The 17,512-nt window shown below is 30.6% G+C and overlaps 2 protein-coding genes across 2 annotated transcripts; both read left to right on the top strand.

Moving 5' to 3' along the window:
- LOC109344318 (protein KRTCAP2 homolog) lies at positions 392-3,932 on the top strand. The gene is made up of 5 exons (XM_019583043.1): positions 392-522; positions 744-907; positions 2,222-2,273; positions 3,072-3,138; positions 3,719-3,932. The coding sequence occupies exons 2-5, from the start codon at positions 752-754 to the stop codon at positions 3,819-3,821; spliced, it is 378 nt and encodes a 125-aa protein (XP_019438588.1). The 5' UTR covers positions 392-522; positions 744-751; the 3' UTR covers positions 3,822-3,932.
- LOC109344317 (auxilin-related protein 2) lies at positions 5,960-10,947 on the top strand. Its single transcript, XM_019583042.1, has 9 exons — positions 5,960-6,587; positions 7,522-7,751; positions 7,845-8,095; positions 8,183-8,318; positions 8,403-8,497; positions 8,808-8,873; positions 9,011-9,100; positions 9,785-9,961; positions 10,494-10,947. Exons 1-9 carry the CDS (start codon positions 6,139-6,141, stop codon positions 10,530-10,532), a joined length of 1,533 nt encoding a protein of 510 aa, XP_019438587.1. The 5' UTR covers positions 5,960-6,138; the 3' UTR covers positions 10,533-10,947.

Here is a 17,512-nt window from a genome sequence, read left to right as displayed (position 1 = left end):
ATTTAATATGTATACATAGTATAAATATTTTTTACACTGTGAGTAAATCATCCACCATTGATTTGTTAATAATCATTCACCATTGATTTGTTAATAATCATTGATTTGTTTTTTACACTGTCATTAATACAAATCAAATCAATGACGGATGATGTGATGATGTACTAACAGTGTAAAACATTTTACACTGTCAATGCACAGATTTTAAACTCTATAAATAAATAATAGATAAATTGTATACAAGAATGAAATATCTATACACTAGTATAAAAATTTATATCATCAATCATCTATCATTTATATATTAGTAAGATTTAATAACGACTTAAATATAAATGAAGATAGATAATGCATTAACTTTTACTACATTTTCTCCCTTCTTAAAATGTCTAAGGTACCCTTGTGAAGTGTTGTACTCATGTGGGCGCGTTAAAACTTAAAACCAGGACGGCGTGGTGGTGCAGGGATCTGGAGTCATCAGTAGGAATTGATAAACTCCGTTTCTTCTGATCTGAGTCTGAGGTAGGTTCACTCTTTCTCTCTTCGACGACGTCGTTTAATTCATCAGAAAAATGCGATATTTCGAATGAGTGCAAATGCTTGAGTCTTAATATTCCATCTTAGCCCCTTTTTACTTAACCACAATTTTAATGCTTGATTTGAAATCAGGGTTATATCGGTTATTTTACAATTGAGATATTTTTACAATTGATATCATTGAGTTTTGATTGCTGAATTTGCAGTGAATTCAATGGCTAGTTCTGGAAGTTCTATGCTTTATTCCATTCTTCTATTCACAGTAATTCTCTCGCTTCAAGAAATGTACCGTACCAAATTAGCATCATCGGAATTGTACACTATACTTGGAGGCTTCATCAGTTCTATTCTCTTTCTTGTGCTTCTAACCGTGAGTTTTTAATTCAACCCTTGAAACTACTTTCTAATTAATCTCAAAATCACATACATGATATGTTTACACTATAATGCTGTGTTTGGTTGAGAATATTTTCTTTTCAGGAAAAAAAATAAATCATACCCCATTCATATTAGAGTGTAATATCTTCTATACATTCTTAGTGTGTAAACATTTATACACATTCATTAAATCATGCACCGTTCACTTGTATTATTAGTATTTTTAAAAGTCAATAATGATTAAGTCTTGGATGATGTAGTGACAATGTATACCTATTAAAGTATTAATCCTTCATTGTCCGTGCATACATTTTTTAATCTTCACATTCTCAATTGACTCTTAAATAAAAGTAATACAATGTGTAATAAGTGTGTATGAATCTTTGCATATGCATAAATATTACACTCTTTTATTATTTTCTCTATTTACATTGATAATTATAAAGTTGTCCCCCTGATTTCATCTTGTTTCCTCTCTTAGAATGTCCGTGCATGAAATTTGTTGTCAATGTTTCATGTACAAGCATTTGACAACAATAAACAATAATCAAGCGTTAATTCTACTATGATGTGTCGGCTACATGATCGAACATTTACAAGCATTTAACAACAGGAAACAAAATAGACACACAATGAGATTTTTTTATTTTTATAATATTGATGAAAACAGAAAATGAAAATCGAAAATGTTTTCTTATACTGAACACACCTCAGATTTCCTTTTCCAGTAGTGGTAAGCGCCTAAGGCAACTACAGCATCTTAGTGTGTGAAATATTGCCCAACTCTTATGTCTATTTTGTTTCTGTTGTGTACCTACTTAATTACTAATAACAGAACTATTCTGCTCTTTTGATACTAGTATTTGGTTATTTAGATATATGTTATATATTACAAGTTATGTGTGTGTTTGTACTAAGGTTTCCTCTCAGAAAGCATCGAATTGTGAACTGCACATTCCTCCATTAGAGGCCAGATTATTTTTAGGAGAATGAGAAAATTTTAATTTATCATCAGTACACAGGTCATTGTTCAAGTATATTGTTTCCTTGGTCAATCATTGATATAGTTCTCATTTGACGATGACAAAAGTGTATTGTTCATATTAGTACTAGATGGACATTGGTGGCCTCACTGGCCTGTGTTAACACTTAACAGGATAAATGTGGATGCTTATTTTTATCCTGATTGTCTGTTTTTAATTATCTTCTCCTCTTGTCAAGTATAGTTCTACCTAGATTTCCATCAAAGTAAAACCCTCAATGATGAAATGAGGTATTTATATTTGCTTCTCATTTGTGCTCGCAGTTTATTGGAAATTTTCAAGAATCAAGTGGTGCAAAAACTGGTTGGGGCGCTGGTAAGTACATGTCGAAGAGAAACAGTGTTATTTACTATAAATAGAACTTACAATAAATATAACAGAATGACTATTAATTATAACTTTTCACATCATGCCACACTGAACTTCAATACATGCTACTTTAAGGCCCTTCTTTGTTAGTGAATGAGTGTGTCACCCTTAAGTTTCGACCTGGTTTTTGTTACTTGCTACTAGCATTGTACTGTTTTTAGGCAATTATGAACATGCTTTACTGTCTCCAATGGGCATATTGAGTTTACACTGTCATTGTAGAGACAAGTCCAAACTTGTTATTTTTTGTACAACTTTATGCACGAGACACGGTTTCACTTATGCAGCCTATGTTCTTATTTAATAGAAGAAACTGTATATTTACAGGATTTTTTCTAAGAATTTATCTAAGCTAATATTTTATTGTTGATCCCCATTCATTTTAATATTTTTTATCCCTTCATGTTATTCTCTCTTTCAATCTATCTATATTTGGTTTGTTAGTGGCCATTTTTTCCATTAAATTTTGTTGGATAGAAACTCATATTATAACTCTAGCAATAACATAACAACTCTAGTGACACATGAAGATGGAGGTGTGCAACAGTTATTGTCTATGTCACTCTGAAGAGTTTTTGCACTTGAAGGCCATCTAGGTTTTATTACTTGACAATTACATCAAACAAAGGATGGGGACACTTAACTGTTTGTTTCATTCTTGTTATTACTGTGGGCAATTTATGTATGAGCTTCCTGTATTTTGTTTTATGCTTACAAAAGTTAAATATTGTTTTTATTTTACAGTCATAATAGCAGAAGCAGTTGCTCTCATTGCTGCAAGCACTGTCCACCGTGTTTGCATCACTACATGGTATTCTCCCCTCCCTTATGAATGGATAATGTGAAAATATTTACATGAGAAGTTTAGCATCTGAAGTTTAAAAGGGACGAAAAAAAGAAGAAACACATCTCAATCCATATGCATAAAAGGTCAATTGCCCCTCTGGTCTAGTAATGCAAATTGACAATAATAATAAGTGGTATACTCCAGTCAAGGTTCCTTAAATGTGGTTGATTTTACCACTGCCAACTTACAATCACCTACTTTATCTACTTATAAACACATGATACATGGTATAGTAGGTATACATTGAAATTTAGATTGTAGATTGTAGATTGCTATCCCTTATACTTGATAAGCTTTTGCATGGTATACATTGAATTTTAGATTTACTGATGTGATATAATCAACATAACATTTTAAAAGGAGAAAAGAACTTGCGACATCATTAAATCAGACGTTTTAACATAAATGAAGTAATTAAAATCTAAAGATGGTTAACCGTGGGTCCTTTATTATTCAAAAACCATAAGAATGTATCAAGTAATATTTTGATATGGAATGCATGCATTATTTTGACCATCTTTTAATCTTGTTTGCATAAATGCAGTTTCCTGTTCTCGGCCGGATTGCTGTATGAAGTTAACAAGATCTCTGCAGCAGCGCTTTCAACAACTGAGGTCAGAACTAAAAAGCAGGGTGGGAGAGCTTAATCTAATGTGTTTTGTTGTATGCTTTACTGTCAAGCATCTTTTTCAGAATTTTCCCTAGTGGCATTAGTTTTACAAATCTTGGTTAATCTATAAGAAGAGTATTTAAAATTACCTGACTTTTTATTTTATAATTACAATACAACTATATTATTTGAAAGATGTGCAAGTTAACAAAGTAAGTACCAGTCATTTTTTCTTGCACTTGTTATTACTTCATCAAACAATGAATGTTAAAACGGGCTACAACTACAATCCTACATGGGTTGTAATGGCTCTAGCTTGCATATCAAATCAAATTTTCTATTATGTTACTGCTACTTATACCATTGGCATTGACATTGTCAACTATGGTATGGGTTTTGCAACTCTGATCTTTCATTTTTGATAGATGACAATATCCCCCCTTCAGTGATGACTGGTGAATTTTAGATTCATGTCTCTAGGGCATTTCCAAATGACCCACCAGAAATGAAACCATGACATTTTGGCCAGTGAATTTAATGTCACCTTTAGGCACCACTTTTAGTGTTCTCAAACCTCTTTTGATGTGCCATATTTTGTACATTATCATCAAGAAAAACGCACTATGCTGTGTGGTTAATAGTGATTTTGAAGATGCAACAACAAGTTCCTTGAGATCAAGAAATATAGCTTCCAGAAACCATGATGAACAATGAATTTGCTCATCAAACACTGATATCATTTCTAACCAGGATGTATATACCAGCAGGGTATGAAAAGTTATCTCTTTCTAATTGCCAGGAAACCATGATAGTGATTCCATTAATTCATAAATAGATCCAAATGGTACAGAAAAACTCACATCGGAAAACTAAGTTCAATGCTTCTAAAATGATAAACATTATTGAGGTTAAGCTGTTTATTAATGTGTCTAACCCATGACGAGGTTTTTTCTTCTAATTTTTAAGCATGAATGAACATGGAGTGGTTAATGAACATGGAGTAGTTAATTAATACATAAAAAAGCAAAATGATGGGCAATAAGCGCGTGTTTGGTGAGTGGTCAGTGTCGGTCACTACTAGAATTCATGGAGAGTACACCTACTCTATCACAAAGTGTGTCATTCCATGTGACAGTGTTTGTGATTGATTGTAAAAATTGCATTGAAGTTAAAAGTGTAATGATTAAGTATTTTTTGACCAATCATAAATAATGGCACATGGAGTGGTACACTTTTATAGGACAGCAGAAGTTCACCCAAATTAGGCCTAGTCAAGATAAAACATCAATAAAAAAATATAAGTATAATATCTGTAATCTGTCCCAAATTAGGCCTAGTCAAGATAAAACATCAATAAAAAAATATAAGTATAATATCTGTAATCCGTAAAAAAAATAATATAAATGTAAGAATTTATCCATAATCACTACATCATTTATCATTTATTTGAATTATTTGTTAAATATTAATATCAATGGTAAGTTGAATGATACAATGACAATATATAAAATTCATACACTATCAATATCAACATTTTTTTCAAAACTTGAGAAAAATGTTATAACCTCTTATAAATCTTCCTATATCATAGCAAAAGTTTACAAATTGATAATTTATTTATTAATAATTGATTTATAAGTGATATATGTCATTTTTATATGGGTAAAAAAAATTTATAAGAGAATTTGGCAGCCTCAAAATATTAACATGTATCCTTATTCTTTTATCCTTCACTTATTTTTTATAGTTTAACATAAATATTTTTATATCGTTAAATTGTTATCCATCTTGATTTTTAAACAAACAAAGTAATATACATGATTGTACAAAACTTCTTACAATAATAACATAAAAATATTAAAATTTCTTACACTGATTATTTTTTCCTAGAGCTAGATCTTGTATATTATTTTTTAACCGACACATTTAGACTTATTTTTTATAACCAAAAGTATTCCTCGGTGGTATTTCGAGTTACATGACAACTCATTTTCACAAATTTGTATTATCTTCAAGAAATAAATATTTTACACCAAAAAATATAGTAATGTAATAGCAAAGTAAAATTAAAGAATTAGAATAAAAGAAATTAAATTTGGACAAGACATGTTAACACCACCTTCATCCTCAACCCAAACCTTATTAGATTTCCATTACCCTCCCTATTTTCCTTCATTGTCTTTACATTCTCACGAGATTCTCGCCACTTCTCCATTCTCACCAATCATTCCCAATCCCATTTTCTCTCTCTTTTTAAATTCCCTTTTCCCCCTTCACAAAATTTATCACTCATTCCTTTTCAGCTAAACCTAATTTTTTTCAATTCAATTCATTCATTTCAATTTCTTCCCAACATGGACGAGTTTGGTGTCTTGACAGAAAGTTTTGGGTTGAAACCGCAAGGAAAATCAGCTCCAATGGCTTCATCCAAGCGATCCAATTCAAATCCTAGCCTAAACCCGAAATCTTCCTTAAATGGATCTAGATCTCATCAAAATTCGACTTTTGATTTCAATTTCAATTCTTTTCCCAGTAGCAATAAAAACCCACATCATTTTGATGGAATTGATGATATCTTTGGTGGTGTTAGTGCTAAACCGAGTAACAACAATGTTGGGTCGTTTGATTTTGTGGATGATATATTTGGTGGAATGCCTAAGAAAAATGTGGTGGGTGTTGATGATCTGTTAGATAAGATTGGTGGGTTCAATGTAAATGGTTCTAAAAGTTTGAATCAGAAAAAAACACCTGATTTTGATGAATTGATACCTGGATTTGGTGGAACCACTTCTTCAAATCATGGGTATGAAGATTTGTATTTAATTCCTGTTTTCTAATTGTTCATTATGCTCAGGGGATTGAGGTTACTAGCAATTAGCATAAATCTTCGAAATTGTTTAATCTATATTTTGAGGTGTAAGTTTTTACCTTCTGAATTTGTCGTATTAATTAACTTCATTACAATGACATAGAATAGTACTGCATACTAGCACATGTCGTATAATTTGAGGCGCCTCGATTGATGTGCGGTATATGTTCCATCATGTACATATGGTGGTTTTACACCTAGTGGGGACCAAAATGTTACTTTTCAATCTCATGTGTTTTTGTGTGCTATTTTATAAGATACATTAGACATAGTTCTTTGTGGTTTAGATAGTTCATGGATGTATAGTGGGAAGTTTGGGATTAATGTTTAGGCATTCTGCTTGGCATGATGTTTTGTTTTGCAGAGTTCAACTTAGATGGTTCTTTGTGGCTTATATTCCTGAGTTAGTCGTAGCTCACAAGGTTCATTATGCATTTGGTTTTAACTTGAAATGTGACAGTCATGTTTGTTACTGTTTATTTTTTTACCTTTCCATTCCTTGATGGGTTTAAACACACAAACTCCACATCCCCGCTCTGAGGGTTATAGAAAATGGATTCATGCCCTTCATTTCTGGGTATGTATATTGTTTCATCCTAGACTTGAACCAAGTCATTGTTCCTAGTAGTACATCAAGTGCTCAAGTTACTGATGCATGCTTCTCGATATCAATACTATTCATGGATATTTTTTTATTCTTCCAAATAATTTTCTTAGTACAATGCAACATAATTTTCTATCTGCAAGTGATTTGAGTTGTTTAACTTGAATTAAAAACCAAGGCATACATCTTCTGACCTTTTTTATTGGTAGGTATCATCTTTCTATCTGCTCTAACTTTTTCTTAACGTGTCAATTATTTTTTCAGTAAAGCCAGTACTGGGATAAATAAGCCTCGTACAAATGTTTCTCAAGATGATCCATTTCTAATATTTGAAACCACTTCTAGCACAGCATCCACAGATTCATTCCTGGACTCACTTGAACAGACAAGTAAGTTAAGTAGTTCCAAGGGTACAAAAGGCAGCTCTAGTAGTAGTAACATCCCGACATTGAGGCCTCCACCTAAGCCAACAAGCGTTTCAAACACAAATAAAGGTTCTTCTGAATGCTTTAGCTAAAAGACATGAATAGCCGCTTTTTTCTACCATTGTCTTTACTAGGTGGTTTCCTGAATTCTTTTTTATGCAGTTAACAACTCAAGTGTATCATCAATAGATGAGCTTGAGAACTTTGCCATGGGCCGAGTGCAGAATAATGTTAGTAGAAAGGCCAATATTAATACTAGTGAGATTAAACAAAACTCAGCAGCTAACACAAACAGTGGCAAAGGATCTTCAGCAGCAAGAGTGAATAAATCAAATGACATGGGCGATCTTGAATCTTTCTTCAGCATGGGTGCTCGATCAAGCAGTGTACCAAAGTCCAGGGCTGCACCTATGGTAAAATTTATTAATATAATAAGCTCAAATGGTTCTGTCAAGCCAGAATACTAAAATCAGTGTTTTTTTGGCCAATTCATTGCTTAGGATCATATGTTTGATCACCAAGTGAACAACAAAGTGAGATCTGAGGCATCACAAAGTGTGCCATCTGGATCGTCAACCAATGTGAAGAAATCATCAGTATCGACATCTCTTGATGACCTATCATTGATTTTTGGTGGTAAGTTGCTTAAATTTATAAAAACATTTAGTACCCTGAACTAATTTTGTTCTTAACATATATTTTTATTCTTGTTTGCCAAAGGTTCCCCATCATCTGAATTCAAGGAAGTTGAAGGGGAAAACGAAGAAAGACGAAAAGCAAGATTGGGACGTCATCAGAGAACACAAGAGCGAGCGGTGTGTAATAAGGGAAAGGGTTCATCAATGCAAATGTGCCATCTTTTTATAAATACTTTCTTAACATTTCTCATTATATATTTTATGTTCTGTATTGATATGATTGTCAATCTTTAGCTTAATGTTTCTTACACAAACCCAGCATTGGATATTTTTGCGTATACATATGCTTCGTAGTGTATATAGCTATAGCACACATGGCGTCTTAATATTTCTTTTTGGACATTTACCTTATTTCTCCTTGGATATATGTTACTTAAATAAGTTCACGTAGGACATTTTTTCACTCTTCTGATTATCATATTTCCAGTTAAAAGCAGTTGCTGATATGAACCAGCGTGACCTTCAAACGAAGATGGAGCAAGAAGAGAGACGTGTAAGCTTTTATGGTGGTTTTATTTGGATTTTGATTTATTTCCAAGGATTATCAATTTATAATTCTCCATTTTTTATTTTTCTATTTTATACATTTGTCAGATTTTCTGAGTTTGGGATTTGATTTTAATTTGGCAGAGAATTGCTGATATTGCGGATGCTCAAATAAAGCGTTGGGCTGCAGGGAAAGAAGGCAACATGCGGGCATTGTTATCAACATTGCAAAATGTATGCTCTTTTACCATGACTGTTGTTAATACTTCATTTCACTTTAGGGCTCTCAAATATAATTCTTTAGCTCTGTAGTTTGATTTGCATTCTTAGTAACCGTCCTAGAGTAAGAAAGTATAATTTCACCAAAGGAAAAGGAAATGGAAACATCAGGTCTTTTGGCCTTGTTTAGATGCTAGAGTCATTTATAACCAAGTCTGAGAATAACTGTCACTTTTAATTCTCGGGCAGAATGAGGGAAATCCAGCCTAAAATATCAACATATGGAAAAAGACCTTAAGCTTTAGATTTAGGGAAGATGGAAGGATTTAGATTTCACTGATCATTATGATATAATCACTGTTATAATACAAACTTTAAGCTTTTTAATTTTGAAGTTTGCTGGGCAGTTCCAAATGCTGTGTATTTTGTTTCCTTTTAGTGATGAGTAATTCTATAATTCATTATTTAGTTTCTTATCTGTTATTTTTGTCATTCTATAACAAAAGAAAGACTTAGAGATCAATGCTTAGTCATTGAACATGATTTATGATAAGGCATTATGACATTGTTTGATTCATGTAGCGGACTTCACCTAGTGGGATAAAGGCTTGGTTGCTGTTGTATCTGCTATTTTTGTATCTTCAAAACAAATCTGTTTTATTCCATGACCTCTTTCTTACCTATTGAATTTATTTGCAGGTTCTTTGGCCAGAATGTGGTTGGCAGCCGGTGTCTCTTACAGATATGATTACTTCTACTTCAGTTAAGAAAGTTTATAGAAAAGCAACTTTATGTATTCACCCAGATAAAGTCCAACAAAAAGGTGCTAGTCTTGAACAGAAATATACTGCAGAGAAGGTTTTTGACATCCTTAAGGTACCTTAAATGTTTATGGAAAACAATATATTTTAGAGTGAATACCCACTTGGTCCTTATAAATTTTTGCCTGTATCAAATTGATCCCGAAAAAAAATCCAAACTAGTACTCAAAGGTCGCGAATGTAAGTCAAAAAGTAGTCCCTGCCATGGATAATAAAATGCTAAAAAAAACTAATTTGATCCAAATTTGATATCTAGGGATCATTTTGAGTTTTTCAAATTTTCATGGACCAAATTGGTATATACAAAATTTCATTGGACAAAATAAGTCTTTACTCTGTATTTTATGTAGAGTCCACATACCCTTTTTTATCCCATCTCAAATAATCTTTATTGTGCTGCTACCAGCTGCATTTACATCAGTCACTTTAATATATGAAAATGTAAATCTACCTTTATACTGTTCTAAAGAATTCAGGTGTTGTATACTAGATATTTGCTTTAGAGAAAGAAAAGAAAAAGCAAAGCTGAAACCTTAAACTAAGTCTTATTTTTTTACATATTTATATTGATTCTTCTAATCTTACAGGAAGCTTGGACCAAGTTCAATAAAGAAGAGCTTTCCTAGATCCCTCTGCTAGTTGTGTTTCCAAATTAATAGTTCTTTCTAGGACTTGTGCAGTTTCAGTTTGGGACAATTCATTTGCATAAATTTTATGTGGCATTATTTTGGCAGCTGATTCTTTTTCCTAATGAATGAGCATATGATGTTGAAGACTGTATTTTTCACATGTTGTAAGTAATGTTGATTCTACATAAAGTTCAGTGTAGATGCACACTTAAAGTTCATTCATCCCTCTTAAATTGTACATTTTACTCAATTGTATTCTTGGAAGATGTAATGAAGCTTGTGTCACTGTTTTTTCCTTAATGGTTGCTTGCATATTGATATGTTGTATGAATTGAAATATTTCGGTTGAATTTGATTTGAATAAGCTAGGTTGCTTGTGGTTATGAGTTATTAATTGTTACATATTTATGTTTCATTTTATTTTTATATCAATCACCAAAAGTACATCATTGAGCTTATTCTTTAGTACTCATTCTTCTGAAATTGATGATGTTATATACCAGATGAAAATTATTGGAGCCTTCTACATATATTGGGTACATGAAGTTTCTTTTATGTATTTATATCAACAATTCACTATCTTTGTAGGTCAAATATTTCGGTGTCATGTTAGACAACTTAATATGTTTTTAATATTTGTAAAAGATAAAAAGATGTATACACCCACATTGTAAATTTTCATTGCATTATTCACCATTCACATTCCACAATTATTGAATGGTGGATGGTGAATGATGTATTGACTTTGGATAAATCTTTACATTGATAATGTATAAGTATTACATTTTTTTTTAAAATATGAGTGTTTTTTGGTGTTACTAAAGGTATATCCTTATCTTTTGGATAATGAATTAATCTTTTTTGGGTGTCTGAATGTCCCTTTTACCAAATGTCGCTCTCTGGAATCGAACCCTTAACATTTTAGTCTTTCTTAGGTTTATCAAAATCTTAAACTACTAAACCAACGTTTGTTGGTAGTTGTGTGTGTTACTTTGTTTACTAGAGTTTAAGTGTTGATTTGACAAATCAAATTCAAAACAACAATATATCACATAGATCTACTATCTTATTAAGAATTGAGGGGTTGGCATTTTTACCATAGTGGAATTTTCAATACTTGTCACTTGGATTTTAAAGGGACAAAACTGTAAAACACATTTATCCTTCACAAAAAATGATAAACATTGAGGCACATTATCTTCTCTTTTCTATAACAGATGCATTTAAAGCTTCTGCTTTATTAAGAACGGAAGGGGTTTGTATTTTTATCATAGTGGACATTTTCAATATTTGCCACTTGGATTTTAAAGGGACAAAACTGTAAAACATATTTATCCTTCACAAAAAAAAAACAACATTGAGGCACATCATCTTCACTTTTCTGTAACAAATGCATTTAAAGCTTCTATTCTAATTTTCTTTTTGAAATTTAAAAGTTCACCATGTTTAACCAACATTATAAGGCAATGCCACGTTTTCACTCCACTACCCTTATTATTTATTATTATTATTATTATTATTATTATTATTATTATTTCCAATTCCAACAACTCACGACCATTCATTTCATCTCTTTTCTCTCCAACATTATTTCTTCCAACTATTACACTCTTTTCGTTTCTTCTTCTTCTTCTCTCTACAGCCTATTCGTTTCTTCTTATTCTTCTTCTTTTCTATACTTCATACATCTTAAACCCTCTATTTAAGGTAAGTGTTAACACGAATGTTGAGTATTTTATTTCACATTTGTACTTTCATACTGAGATTTTTTTATAAAAAAAGTTTTACCTTTGGAACATGAAAGTTGTGTTTCAAAAGGTTTTACCTTTCATGAATGTTAACTGATTTTTTTTAACATGCATTTTCCATATCCGATCTACTTTGACATTTTTGTTCTTAAAAATATGATCTTCAATATTTGTTCTTGCTTTTTGTGGTTGTTCGTCATGTTTATTTTGTTGAAGATGTCAAATTTTTACCTTTGAAACATGATATACTTTTTCAGATGTGATCTACTTACGTTTTTGTCTTAAAAATGTGATGTTTAAAGTAAGAAAATTTTACCTTTCAACACACTTTTAAAGGTTTATCTTTTCTGACTTTTTGTGAATCGTCACTTACTTTTCCCAGATCCGATCTACCTTCACATTTTTAATGTATGAAAATGTGATTTTGAATACATATTTGTTACATGCATTTGTCTTTCGAAGAATGTTTATCCTTTTTGGCTTTTTGTGAATCGCCACTTACTTTTTTCACATATGATCTACCTTCAGATTTTTAATGTATGGAAAATATGATCTTGAATACATATTTGTTATATGCATTTATCTTTCGAAGAATTTTTACCCTTTTTGGCTTTTTGTGAATCGCCACTTACTTTTTTCACATATGACATTTTTAATGTCTGAAAAGTGTGATCTTGAATACATATTTATTACATGCATTTGCTAATGTCCCGAAATGTTGTCTCTTTCATATTTTTTGCCTTAAAATTTTCAACTTTATTACTTTTTGGTTCCCAAATATAATTTTTATATGTTTTTATGTGTTTTGTTGAAGATGAGATATTCAATATATATTTACTACATGCATTGGTCTTTTCTAGATTGTTGCTATTTTAGGAAATAACTGAGATATTTTTTAATGCAGTTTGATGTTCTCCGTTTATTGTTTAAATTAATTCTGTTTAGTTACACATGATTTAGATGATTGAGATATACTATAATGTTTGGTTCATTGTGTATAATTATGTTCTAAGCTATTTCTCATTTTTATGTCTTAAAAATGTTGTCTTTAATACTTTTTGTGGTTTTTCAATATATATAGGTTATATTTGTTACTTTTTTGTCCTTTTTTTCTTAAAAATATGATCTTTAGTATCTCATTTTGTTACTCCAATATTTAACTTTCCTCCTATTACATTCATATTCTGTTTTTTGTAACTTTTTTTGTAGTTTTGAAACTTTACTTCTGTCATGTGACTCATTGAACCAAGGTAACAACCATCTGTCTCAATATTCTAATTTATCTGATGATGATCGATTCATGTACAAGACTAAGGTGAAGACTCTTTCTAAAATTGTTGCCTTGACATCAACTAAAGTATATTTATGTTGTGTTTACATTTTTCGTATTAGTTATGTCCTTACTCGATTTTGTTAATTTCTAAGAAATAACTTGTGTTACTATTGGAACAGCTGCAATATTTAATATGGGGAAACAAGGACGGTATTATGATGGCTGTTCAAAGTGCACTAAGAAGGCTGATGTTAAGGACGCGCCGTTCACGTGCAAGTGTGGAACATATAACTTGAGTTGTACCCCGAGGTAATGCGATTTCAACAAGTTATATATTTTACTTTTAAAAATGTAGACATTTTAATTTCCTTGCTTATTTTTAATATGGAGTTTTTGTTAAGGTACAAATTGGATATTAAAGTCATTCACGAGAATGGAAGTGGAAGGTTTCTATTTTGGGATCGTCAATGTGCTGATATCATTGGAATATCTGCTTTTGAACTTAGAAATCAGACGATTGCAGTACGTATTTTTCCAGTTATACAATATATAGATTGATATCACATGAGTACATGATTTTTTTCCTATTAAAACACTTTATAATTTTTGTTGTTTTTATATGTAGGAAGGTGAGGATGATCCAAAGGCATTCCCTCTAATACTTGACATGTTGCTTGCAAGGACAATGACATTTAAAGTTAAAGTCCAACCATCTTACCACCAATCTTCTCTGATAAGGCTATCTGAAAGTCTGATGTTGATCAAGTCCATTGCTGATCAGTTTGGAACATTGGAGATACATATTGTGAGTTAATGATATTTTTGTTTTACCCAGTTTTAATTTTTTTATATTTCTAATACAATCAAAATTAATTTTTACCTGCTTTTAACAAGGGTTCGACCTCTAAAGAACTTAATAGAAAGTGTCATCTCGATGACATGTCTCAATATGAATCTGTGAGTGACATCCATAATTGAATATAATGTTTAAGATGCAAAAATAATTCCTGTTATAAATGTGATTTATTGACATGTTTTCAACTTGCATGGTTAGTCTCTATCTATCATTGATGATCATGATCCAGACAACCTTCAATTACTAACTCCAGCCAAGAGAATGTCGATTGACTTAGATTTGGACATGTCACAAAGCCCCATCTTTAAATCTACTTAGTTGTCATCTTCGAAGGTGGCAAAACATATCAAGACTGAGTGACTAATAGAAACTTGATAAATTATGTATAACCTTTTGAGAACTATATTTTAATACATCATAGTTTGATGTATATTTTGTGACCTCATCCTTTACTACCCACAAACTGAGACTAACTAAGTTTGTAACACTACTCTCCCATATATAAAAGTGTGAATATAGTTTGCTATTAGTAACTCATAAGTACATAACACAAAATATAAATATGACTGCCCTCATGTTTAGTAAATTTGAAAATTTACCTCTTCACCACATCTAAGTACTTTTAAAACTAACATAATTAAGTTTGAAACACTATTCTCCCATATATAAAAATGTGAAGGTAGTTTGCTATTAGTAACTGATAAGTACAAAACACAAAATATACATCTCACTGCCCTCATGTTTAGTAAATTTGCTTATTTACCTCTTCACCACATCTAAGTACTTTTAAAACTAAAATAATTTGTTCATCACGTTAAGTTAAGGTAATTGTTTTTGTCGTTTTATTAATTTCAACAAATAAATTAACCATAATGATACAATGATCTTTTATTATTTTTTACACATTATGTTATATATTTATATATTCATTTATATACATTAATTATTTCATAGCTAGATAGAACATTGTAATTTTCTAATACTTTGGATTTTCGTGTGGTGTATTATATACTTATGAGTGTGTCATATAATTTTTTTAAATGTGTGTTGATGCATTCTAATTCTCATTGTTTAATATCGATGATACTATGACCTTAAAATGAAAAGATAATCATGAAGACATAGAAATTACTTTTTTGTCTATTTATTGATTTATTTCCATGTCAAGTTTATATCATTTTTTCGAGTGGTGCATTATATAACATAGTGTATGTGATATATCCATGTATTAAATGGATCACAATGAATGTTAATGCTCATTGTTTAATATGATGATACTATGACCTTAAAATGAAAAGATAGTCATGAAGACATACAAATACTTTTGTCTATTTATTCATTTATTTTCATGTCTAGTTTATATCATTTATTTCAAATGTTAATAAAATTTAATCATTTACAATTTTAGATGATGACATCATACAAAGACATTAACATGTAAAAACACAGATAACTTCATTTTATGCAAAATGTTTTTAAAAAAGTAATCAAGTATGTGTTTATTTCTCCCAAACCTTATAATTTTAGGCTATAATCTATAGGTTTAATCGTTTTAGGTTATATAAGACAAATTTATAGATATTAGACAAATATTTGAGCTTTAACATTATAAACTCTTTATTTATTGAAGTTGCTTTCTTGTAGATCAATGACCATTCTCTAAATGACAAACTATCTCCCCAACTATATTTTTTGGCTATTCAGTTTTGATTTTCCTATGCAATATTCAAATTTATATGAGATAATAACATACTTGGTGGATTCTAATTAGTTTTTTCTACTTTTAAATATGTAGGTGAGTTGACAAGCTATTTTTAACATTACATTGGAAAACACAAAGCTAAAATCATGAGGCAGAAAGCTATGTAATGTTTTACAAGAAAGGTAAAGCTTCAAAAAAGATAATAAAATATATGAACTCACCAATGCAAGAGTGAGAAACAAATATCAGCAAAAGTCACTTAACCTCTTTCATTTTCGTAACTCATCTCTTCTTCTCCCTTAACAGGTCAAACCATTATGCCAAACCCTTTCATTTCCCCCTCTTTCATTTTCAAAAAAAAAAAAACTTACTCTCTCAACATGCTATTGCTTCTCCATGATTCCTAACATTCTCAAGTAAGATGCAATGTTCTTTAGCTGGATTATCGTTTTCTTCAACAAAAGACAAAAAAGGGTTATGACTTAATTTTTCTGTTTTTTTTTGTTTTCCTCCTGAAAATAGTTCTTCTTCAGTTAAAACTTCTTCCTTTAAACTCTCTTCTTAACAACTACATCTCTGTGTAGGGTTGAAGAAAGCAAGTTTTATGTTCGTACTTCGTTCATAGCTGTGTATACACCATTATGCTCATAAGGTAATGTTTTTGTTTGTTTATATAAGGTCTCTCCCATAATATGTGTTTATGGATTTTGAGGATGAAATAATATATATTTTAAACTGTATGAGTATCTAATCTTAATTATATATGTTGTTGTTACTTATTTTAACTGTAGAACATGTTATCTGAACATTGTAACTTTTTAAACTTTTCTCATCTGACATGTTTAATTTCATTTTATAAAAAACATTAGTAATTGTTATATGTTGTCTCAATTATGTTTTGTTGCTTTTGGATTGGTGTTTATGATTTTGATATTTTTGAATGCAGTTTGATGTTCTTTATTTATTGTTCAAATTAATTCTATTGAGTTACACATGATTTAGATGATTGAGATATACTCTAATGTGTGGTTCATTTTGTATACTTCTATACTAAGCTACTTTGTCATTTTTTGTCTTAAAAATGTTTACTTTAATACTTTTTTGTATCTTTCAATATATATAGGTTGTATTTGTTACTTTTTTGACCTAAAAATTTGATCTTTAAAATCTCATTTTGTTACTTTTTGTGTTGGTCTTTAATATTTAACTTTCCTCCTTTGACATGTTTAATTTCATTTATTAAAAAACCTATATAATTATGATTTGTTGTTTCAATATTATTTTGTAGATTCTGGAATGATGTGTATGATTTTGGTATTTTGGAACTCAATTTGATGTATACGGATTTATTGTTCAAATTATTTCTGTATTGAGTTAGAGATTGGTTAGATTATTCAG

The sequence above is a fragment of the Lupinus angustifolius genome, chromosome LG03, assembly GCF_001865875.1.
Source record: "Lupinus angustifolius cultivar Tanjil chromosome LG03, LupAngTanjil_v1.0, whole genome shotgun sequence".
In the NCBI taxonomy this organism is placed as follows: Eukaryota; Viridiplantae; Streptophyta; class Magnoliopsida; order Fabales; family Fabaceae; genus Lupinus; species Lupinus angustifolius.
This window is presented reverse-complemented; position numbering and strand designations above follow the sequence as displayed.

Bases quoted from the DNA above. Each gene is read 5' to 3' on its own strand.
- LOC109344318 (XM_019583043.1), top strand. From the start codon at position 752: ATGGCTAGTTCTGGAAGTTCTATGCTTTATTCCATTCTTCTATTCACA. The intron at 908-2,221 runs GTGAGTTTTTAA...TTGTGCTCGCAG, and splicing joins TCTTTCTTGTGCTTCTAACC to TTTATTGGAAATTTTCAAGA. The intron at 3,139-3,718 runs GTATTCTCCCCT...GCATAAATGCAG, and splicing joins CGTGTTTGCATCACTACATG to TTTCCTGTTCTCGGCCGGAT.
- LOC109344317 (XM_019583042.1), top strand. From the start codon at position 6,139: ATGGACGAGTTTGGTGTCTTGACAGAAAGTTTTGGGTTGAAACCGCAA. The intron at 6,588-7,521 runs GTATGAAGATTT...TTATTTTTTCAG, and splicing joins ACCACTTCTTCAAATCATGG to TAAAGCCAGTACTGGGATAA. The intron at 8,874-9,010 runs GTAAGCTTTTAT...TTAATTTGGCAG, and splicing joins TGGAGCAAGAAGAGAGACGT to AGAATTGCTGATATTGCGGA.